This window comes from Aulostomus chinensis, chromosome 6 (genome assembly GCF_037954235.1).
Source record: "Aulostomus chinensis isolate RoL2024-O1b breed Wild chromosome 6, RoL_Achi_v1.0, whole genome shotgun sequence".
In the NCBI taxonomy this organism is placed as follows: Eukaryota; Metazoa; Chordata; class Actinopteri; order Syngnathiformes; family Aulostomidae; genus Aulostomus; species Aulostomus chinensis.
The window spans coordinates 17225244-17235396 of record NC_141325.1 but is presented as its reverse complement, the minus strand read 5'-3'; the positions used below and the strand labels follow the sequence as shown (position 1 = coordinate 17235396).

The following is a 10153-nucleotide window of genomic DNA, read 5'->3' as shown; positions in this document are numbered from 1 at the left end:
ATTAATTTTGGAAAAAAAAAGTGAAATCATTTGATGCGCAGCTGTTCTTACATGCTGCTCTTTCAATTTGGAATAATGAACTGATTCATTTGAGCGGTCTGATTATCGTTTGAACTATTGTTTTCTTCATCATTAAAGTACTGTAGTATTGTTTATTGTGTTTTGTTTTGTAAAAGCACCCCCGCATTTCCAGTGTGCTTCAGGCACTGTTTGATTTTTTTTTTCACAGGGTCCCAAATTTTTCCTCACACTGACCCACCTGATCTGTGACCTCCTGATTTACAAATCCAGCACATAACATACATTAAGTACACACACGCACATAACATACATTAAGTACACACACGCACATAACATACATTAAGTAATTGACATTAATGTCAATTTCAAAACCAGAAAGCCCAATGGTAATCCCGTTTTCATAAAGTGAGGAAGTACATATTGTCTGTTCATGGAATAACATATTAGTTTCACAGCCTTTGTTCTGCCTCCATCACAACTGACTCATGAAACTTAACTTTAGCCTCTTATGTGATGAACACTTGGTAACCATTTCTTTTCTACAATGTCTGACACATCTGATTATACCGAATGGTTCTTGTTTAGAAAAAAAAAAGAAACATTTGAGATTAATTCTAAAAATAAAATGTTCAAAATGAGACCATGAATTACACACTCATTTTTAACGCCTGTCGATGAACCTTTGTGGTTATTTTGGTGAAAGTAATGCAAAAATAATGTGATCAGTCATCAACTTGTTTCTCGACACAGGAGGTAAGAATTTGAGGTAACTGGTCACTTTAAAAAAAGAAACTAACTAGTAATATCTGACACATCACTTTTTAGAAGTTGCCCAACACTTACTGTAACAGTCACAGAATTCCTTCTGAGCTCATGGTTTAAACCTAATTTATGCAAAACCTTAGCAACAAGATTGCAAAAAAAAACCTAAATGTTTCCCTTAGCAGACGCTCACTTGACTGCTTTCTAATTAAAAAAAAAAAGAGTGGTTAGCACTGTGGCCTCACAGCAAGAAGGTTCGGGGTTCGAGTCCCGGCTCGGGCACAGGATCTTTCTGTGTGAGTCTCCATGTTCTCCCTGTTCCTGTGTGGGTTCTCTCTGGTACTCCAGCTTCCTCCCACAGTCCAAAGACATCAAGAGGGGACGAGGCTGATTGATACTCTAAATTGACCGTAGGTGTGACTGTGAGTGTGAATGGTTGTCTGTCTCTGTGTGTTGGCCCTGTGATGGACTGGTGACCCGTCCAGGGTGAACCCCGCCTCTTGCCCATAGCTGCTGGGATAGGCTGCAGCCCCCCCGCGACCCTGAAGGTAGGAATAAGCGGAGACATGGCATGCCTATCTGGGAGGAGGCCTCGACTTTACCAGTTGCTGAAATTCACTGGTCTGTCATTACACTGCATTACACATCATTTTGACAGGGATTAATATATATATCTATATATATATATCTATATATATATATATATATATATATATATATATATATATTTATATCTATATCTATCTATCTATCTATCTATCTATCTATCTATCTATCTATCTATCTTTCTATCTATCTATATATATATATATAGATATCTATCTATATCTATCTATCTATCTATCTATCTATATATATCTATATCTATATCTATATCTATATATATATATATATATATATATATATATATATATATATATATATACTGGCTGGACCAAAATCAGAAATTGTAGATAGGACTACGGAGCCTAGAATGATAAGAGGTCAGCAGAGAGAAGTCAACACAAAATCAATTTGGAAATATATATGGATTAGACAAAATTATGAACAGTACATTCCCTGCCTGTCTAAGCTGGCTTCCTGAGTGCACAGTTGCACACACACACACACACACACACACACACACACACACACACACACACACACACACACACACACACAAAATAAATAAATATCCCAACATAGATGATTTCAAAATAAGTGTCCTTTAGTGAGTTCAAGGAAATAAAGGTGGTTCAGTGTCTCTGGTCCTTTGTGGTGTGTGTGTGTGTGTGTGTGTGTGTGTGTGTGTGTGTGTGTGTGTGTGTGTGTGTGTGCCACACCAGGATCTTGGTCCATTCACTGCCAATGTCTGTGGTTAGCTCGCCACTGACCATCAGGGTCAGGTTCAGATGATTTCTCTCTCTTTAAAAAAAAACCCAATCTATACATACAGTACAGAACGTATTAGTTACTGCTATCTCATTCAGTTTAAATCTAATGACTTTATGTCCATTCAATTGTCAAATCAAGTACAACCAATAGTAAAGGATGTAAATATTACACTCCAATCACTATGCAAATGAATAGATACACATCACACCACAGAAGATAGATCAGTTTCACTGAAAAATCAATCCATCAATCCTGTACTTCCATCTCACAGTATAGAAATAAAATCATAACAGTTGAGAAACAAGATTTTTATGTTTTTAACCCTTTTAAATCCATTTATGCTTTTTAACTGTATCTTAAATATAACCTTTAATAATTTCACCTTTTAGAATTTAGATGAACTGCAGGGCCCTTACGTATTCATATCAAACACATTTTAGACACTAAATGATATAAATCAATCATATCTGACCAATAAAGGGCGCAAGTGCTCCTTCAATGGAGTAACTGGTAACTCGACAACGAAGTATGGTCACATCTACCGACGTGAACTCTCAGCGATCTGCTACAACTGAAAGTGGCTTACTGAGCCAGCAGCAGAGCTAAACGAAAAGATGCTATTCATTTATTTTTTAAACATTTTCAATCACACAAAACAACCTGAATCTGTCTGTACGGGGTATAAAACATCAAGTATCAGGTCACAACTCCGATTGGTTTTAAAGAACAGTCTTTCATAACGTAAAGGCGCTTAACAGTTAGTGTAACTCTAGTATCAGCAGGAGTGAACGTGAGCCGGTACGGGCCGGAACGCAGTTCCGGTAAAATATTCACGGCACGGAGTTTCATTAAAAAAAGGAGGAGAAGGGAGCTGTCAAAATCCAATATTTAATAAAGAAAACGACGTCTGAAGGCGGTTTCACACTGAACGCGGCAGACGCGGCGCGCTGCGCGGAGTGGGGCGCTAGCACGCGCAGCGCTACCGAGTTGCTGGGCTTGGTTTGCGCTCATGTGACGTCACAGCACAATGAATGGACTTCCCCCGCGCATCCTGCGCCTTGCGCATTCAGTGTGAACCGCCTTGACACGGAGTCCTGCCCATGAGCGCATGTCCGCATGCGAGGCGTTCTCATTCAAGTGCTGTATGTGCACATTTAGGTCCCAAATATGGAACATAGGTGTTGCATAGGTTGCCTATATGTTCAATTCCATTGCATATGTTTTCATATACAGGCCACTTATGTCTCCTATATATCTTGTTTATATCCACATATATGTCATATATGCTCATAATACAGGGCACATTGGCCTCCTGATTGCTGTCATACCATTGAATAGGCACAATCCTTATACCTTCATCCCAAAGACATGGGCTAGTCGGGCCCTACTCTACCTACTAGTAGGTGTAGGAGGCTGTGATCACCTCTTCACTTGGTTATTTGGTTGACACAATGTCATTCATGCACAGTCGGCTTGCTATGGAGGTTTTTTTTTTTTTTTTTTTTTTACAACTCATTGAAACAGTGTTGTTTAAATTATCATCATTTTTATGATGAAACATAGAACTAAATACATGGAAGATTGTCCATTAAAAACAAGAAAAATTACGAGGATATTTAAAAAATGGATTTTGGATTTGGAATCTAAAATTTTTTTTTTTTTTTTTTAACGTCGTGCAACATGGCCAATATACAGAGCAAAAATTATTCAAGTTGCAAGTAAGTTCGGTATAGCAGTTGGGCACTGCTATAAACAGCAAGCTCACCGAGTTACGCCGCCTGCACAATAAGCCATGAATTATCTTTTTTTCCCCGTTTGTTTTGAGAGGATGCTTTATTATTTTTGTTCTGCTCGTATGTGTGTTCGAAAATATGTCGACAAATTAATGCTTTATTATCATGAAGTTTTAGCCTGATGTAGGATTGTATGAGTGTTGTGACCTTTATTCAGACCAAAGTAATGAAGTGTGTGCAGGATGTATCAGGCTGTGCTTCCACTCCTAAGATAAGAGTTTGGGAAAGGCCTTGGACAGTGAGGAATCAGCGTCCCTACGCTCCCCCCGCACCTGTCCTTGATGGAAGAAGGACGAATAAAGGCGTGGTGGAAAGCCACTGAGAGGAGGAACTCTGCATATATATGTTTGGAAGACATTGAGACTGTTCAGCGCAGATGTAAACCTTTGCCTGTACTCCTCGCTGCAAGTAAAAACTTTATTTGAGGTCTCTGTCTCTGAGAATTTGATCTTTTGTGTTGGGAAATTTTGTGGTACGAACTAACAGCAAAAATACAGTCTTTGTCTTACAGAAATAATTTCCTGACAATGTGAATCAAGTTTTGTTGGCGTGAAAGACATATTGGATTTAGGAATTTAATTATTCATGTACATGAAGGCATATTGGTTTTAAATTGCAAATTTCATATGGGAAAGAATCGATATGTATGTCATATAGGTCCACATATAGTGTAGGTTTGACATATAAGTAAACTGTAAAAAAAAGTGTCCCATTTCCATTATATGTAACCTAAATTTACATTTATGCAACCTACATATATGTAAATGCAATATAGGTGATTGGCCAAAACTTTATATGTCACCTATATGTCGAAAATATATGTGGACATTTATGTTAAACATATATGTCACATCGAAGTTTTTTCTGTGTGGGATTTGACCCTATTTGGACTACGACAGACTATGTTGGGATCCTTTGCCATTCAAGACTTTTTCCACCAGAGGGAGCGAGAGAGACGCTCCCCTTTCCACGCTAGACACTGAGCGGAAAGTTGGCCAAATTTATCATTAAAAGACCGGAATCTGGTTATTTTTTTCCTTTCAAAATAAAACATGTTTTTTTCCCTCCAAAAGAAATTAAATCAAGCCAATTAAACAGGTGAGGCAACTTAGTTATACTATCTCAAAGTTAAATAAGTAAGAGTCAAATGATTAAAAAAATGCATATTTCTTTTTTTTGTCAAATTCAACTGTAATTATGTACAATAACTAAAGGTGACAACAGTGGTGCAATGGTTGGCACTGTCGCCTCACAGCAAGAAGGTTCTGAGTTTGAGTCATGACTCGGGTACGAGATCTCTCTGTGTGGAGTCTCCATGTTCTCCCTGTGCCTGTGTGGGTTCTCTCTGGTACTCCAGCTTCCTCCCACAGTCCAAAGACATCAGGAGGGGATGAGGCATAAGCGGAAGAAAATGGATGGATGGATGGATGGATGGATGGATGGATGGATGGATGGATGGATGGACAACAGTGATGGGCCCTTGTCACAGCAATATTTGATCTGCCATACCAAGTAAAAAGAAGTGTAAAATATTTCTGTGGTGTATTTTTTATTAGGAAGTCAGCATCACCCTTGATTCCCCAGTACTCCCCTCCAATGATATTTAAGAGTGCATGCTCCATTATGCAGCTTGAGGTCATGTTGTAAGATTGCCTTTTCCTTGTCTCTAATTAGCTTGGCAGTCTATGAGTGGTTGACTGACACTCCTAAACTAGTGTGTCAGGGATTGTCCCTCGTCCAAAAAAACATTTTTGCATTTGATTTTGGCTCATTGTAGAAAAAAAATCTCTGTCACAAACTACAGTCAATTAAAATTACACATTATGTTTCACAAGATTATTTTCACAAGTGAACACATTCAAGTTTAGAAAATCACATGTTTATATTACTCACCTATAGGTCACATTGTGAACCAAAGACATTATGTCAGTTATTTGACCAGACATCTATTGAATCAGCTTGCAGAATACTGGGGTGCCGGCGCATCAAAATGGAACAGGGCCAAAATTACATCTACCATCAGTAAAATGATAGAATGCCCACTGCAAAATGGGCCTCTAAACCAAATGAAGGAATTCAATTCCTCAAAGCAAAATTAGTTTGGGGTAAATCTAACCTTACTGACCAGACATTTGGGCATTTGTATATAGTCAGTTGAATCTCTGTCACAACAAAATATGCCACTTAAAATACTACTACTAAGACTACTAATGATAATAATAATAATAGAAAAACAGCATTTTTGGACCTTGAGGCAAATTTGAGATACAGTACAAATAGATACAAGGCTTTTATTCTGGAACACCTAACCGGAAATGTAACTCCCTCGGCCAGCTAACTTGAGTCAGGGCTGAGTGAGCGCGCTGGCTGTCAGATAGCGGTGGTGGGAGAGACCGAGAGGAACGCCTTCCCTGCTCGCCTCGTCTTTCTCGATTCAACCATTCACTCGGCGCCTGCTGAAAGGCATTTCACCGCTCCGACGGCCGGGTAGCTGCTGGGCGGACAAGTTTTTCAAACGCACATTCATTAATTAAAACACGCTTCATTTTTTCGGAGTTTAATAAGGGGAAGAAGCGCGAGAGAGGAGAGAGACATGGCCACGACAACCTGTACGCGGTTCACAGACGAATATCAGCTATACGAGGAACTGGGCAAGTGAGTGTTTGTCCCTGTTTACATGCATTATCTCCTGGGTTTGTGTTGGTTATCGGCGACAGACACTTCTGTAAAAAAGTGGCGTTTGGGTAAATGACATGAAAGCTGATTTCTAGTATTAGGCCAGCAAGTGTGTGTGTGTGTGTGTGTGTGTGTGTGTGTGTGTGTGTGTGTGTGTGTACGAGCGTGTGTGCTTTTTCTGGATGACAGCTCTCAAAATATGCTGCTCGCTCTCTCTCTCTCTCTCTCTCTCTCTCTCTCTCTCTCTCTCTCTCTCTCTCTCTCGCGCTCTCTCTCCGTGCAAGTTTGTCCTCAACGTATGCGAGCTCTTCCCCAATAGTTGGAGATTTTCATCAAAATGTTATACAAAATGCAAATACAGAATTAGTTATTTGCATTAAATTATTTACAGAAAATATATATAAGAGCGGGTCACAACGAAATACAGACGAAAACAACCACTTTTTCTTATAATCCAAAGTTGTACAAGGTGAGGGGCATGCGAATGCTCTGTTGTATTAACACCTATGTGTCGAGATAAATAACTGTCATTTGTAGAACTTCGCCACACAGACGTGTTCCTCTGGGTAAAAAGTAATATTACACGCCCTTATGAATTATTTTGTTGTCTGTTCTATTTCCAGCACAGTCCTTAAAAGTTTTGATTGTGTGCCAACTGTATATACATTGTTTTGTTTTCCTGCAAATAAAAATATGGCTGCACAATTACTTTAAATATTGTCAGAACTGCAACATGGCCCGGTGCAATCTCCGTATGGCAGGAGTTGCACTTTAAATGAAGCACTGCGATGCCAAAGAGACGCATCGAACTATAACTTGTATTCTTGAGATCTAAAGAAACATGCCAGTTATTTTTTTTATATGTGGTCTTGTGAAACTACAGTTCCCAATAACGTTGCAAGTCATGTCTCAACTGGAATATCCATCAAAACAATTAGATATTGTTTTGCATCTCCCTCAGCCCTGAAGAAGTATTTCTGAAGCATTATTTCACACTTCTTTCTCTGAAGGCTGTTTTTGCAAGATAAGACCTGCACTTGGGACAGGAACAACACTCTATTTAATCTCCACCAATAAATACATTAACTGAACTTACACACGTTTCCTTGTTTACTGAAACGACTTGAAACAGGAAGAATTGCAGCAAGTCGAGAACCGTACTAGTTAAAATTAGAACTGCAATCACATACAACAAAACAATGATATTATCATTAACAATTGAATATGGTTGCATGTTCATCATATAACAGAAAGTTAAAGTGGTTTAGTAGAGGAAAAAAAAAATGGCAATATGGAGTTCATGATAAAGTAACTGGTCACCTGACTGGATTCTTGTCAGAATATGAGAGAGAAGAGTTTTTGTGTTCAAGTGTTGGTTTGCAACAGCGTGGAGTGACTTAAGTTGTTTCCATGGATGTGTTTTTGTTTTTGGGTCAGGTTATATTCTCACAGTTTTTTCTAGAAGTGATTTAATGATGGGGGCGGCATGGCTCAGAGTTAGTGTGACCGTCTACCAACTAAAGGGTTGCCGGTTCGATCCTCACTTCTCCCGGTGATCATGTTGAAGTACCCTTGAGCAAGACACTGAGCCCCCAGTTGCTCCTGATGGGGTCTGTACTCATTCTACAGCCAATGGAAATGCTTCTCTGATTTTTTTCCATTGGTTCTATAACATTTGGGAAGTTTGAAGGAGGCCGTGATCAGATTATTTATCAGCATTCACTCGCGTTCACGCTGGGGGGCGGCGGGCTGTTATACGCACACTCAGCGCCACTGGCGAACATAAACGCCAACCAAAATTAGCAACAAGTCCCGGAAACACACGTGTATGTGAAAACAAATAATCACTACTTTACTCACCTTCACTCACACTCATGACCGTCACCGTAATCAAGTGGATACTTTAAAAAAAAAAAAAAGTTTTAAATTATTGCTCAAATTTTACATTCAAGAATGAAACGCTTTGGTATTTTTAGAGATGTAATTGAAGGTGCCTATTTTTTTTTAAATTAATGAATTAATTTTTTTTTTTAACACCACGTCTATCCCTGCTTGTAGACTAATAATAGTGATAACTCAGGACATTAAAATGAACTTAACTCCCTGACACGACCTTCAGCTCAGTATCCCGCTTGTCCGTTGGAACGTTCTCGTTACTCTTGCTTATCATGGTGCGATAGGGCAGTGGAGTGAAGGAAACAATGGAGAAATCACTCCTCATTAGCTGTGTTGTTTACATCGCATGCATCTCGCGAGTGTTGTTAGATAATCATGCACATGGGCGGTTATTACCGATGGCTTGATTGGCCCCCTGTTGCTGCACAATACTGCAACCACCAAACAATGCAGCAAAAAATATTGTCCTCTCCTTTTTTTTGTTTGTTTGTGGATTGCATGGAAGACATGATGTAATGTTTGGCAAGACAGTTGTTATCAGTCTTGTAAAATTTAGATCGACAGCTTAAACACTTTGCTAACTGTGCTCCATATGAATATCTCCTAGGAATGACCCCAATTGTTAGGCAGTTAGTGATAACCGTCATATATAATACATGGACTCTCTCCAGGGTGTCTTCGTTTGGGGTATTAACTTCTTTATTTTTTCTCGCTTGTAGGCTGTCTTTTAAAATAAACAGTGGTAAACCAAAGAAGCTACTCAGACAGAAGCAGGGGTTGGAACTGTAAAGAGAGGTTTTATACTTCATCTCGTTTCTTCGTTTTCGTCTTTTCCGTCGTCCTGTTTCGGTCACTGACGCTCAGTGTCACGCAGAACGTCTCTGTTGGATTAAGATAGAAGTGGAGGATGTAGATTTTAAAGTGCACAAAAAAACTTTGTCATGCAGTATGGCTGTCACTTCAAAAAAAAACCATCCAAAGTAAACAAAGTTGTATAAATACAATCAGTGTTATCTCCATGAATCTTGCTATCTTTCTTGTGATGGCGCTGAATGACATGCAGTCAAATGCACTCGACCATGAAGGGAACAAACAGGAGCTGTATTGCCTTCGTTGCCGTGATCGTTCACTCAGGGCAGCTCTGCAGCTCAGCTGTATTGTCGTCCATTTCTGTGGTAAAATGTTGTCTTAATTTACTGAAAGGTCAAAGGACTGCGGCCGGTCAAGCTGATGAAGAAGATGCCATATAAAAGAGGTTCTTACAGTTTGAACATGAACTTTTCATTCACGTCCAAATAAATATTCACATTTCAAATTAAGAATGGCAGCCCTGTATCAAAGTATTTTTCGTGCTTATGATATGTCACTTAACTGGTTAGTGGCGTATTTTTTCATTCACATTATTAGTATCGGCATCTTTTATTGGCCCGTGTATCTTTTTTAATCGAAGGTGTGCACTAAAACCACCAAACAACAACAACAACACACTTGAACATTATATATAAAATCTGTAAATTCTGATTTTGGAATTTTATTTTTTCTTTCAGTTCAGTTCAGGCGATTCAAGTCACCTTAATATCCATCCAGAAAATATCTGTTTCAAGTTATTTTGATGATGAAAACAATACAAA

General features: G+C 38.9%; 1 protein-coding gene across 23 annotated transcripts in view; it reads left to right on the top strand.

Annotated features, from left to right (window-relative positions):
- The first annotated feature begins 6333 nt into the window (after positions 1-6333).
- Positions 6334-10153, top strand: part of camk2b1 (calcium/calmodulin-dependent protein kinase (CaM kinase) II beta 1) — a 78032-nt gene continuing 74212 nt past the window's right edge. For all 23 annotated transcript variants that reach the window (XM_086206862.1, XM_086206857.1, XM_086206855.1 and 20 more), the window contains exon 1: positions 6334-6605. In XM_086206862.1, coding sequence (XP_086062988.1) covers positions 6544-6605 — 62 coding nt within the window. In that variant the 5' untranslated portion in view covers positions 6334-6543. The remainder of the gene's footprint in view (positions 6606-10153) is intronic.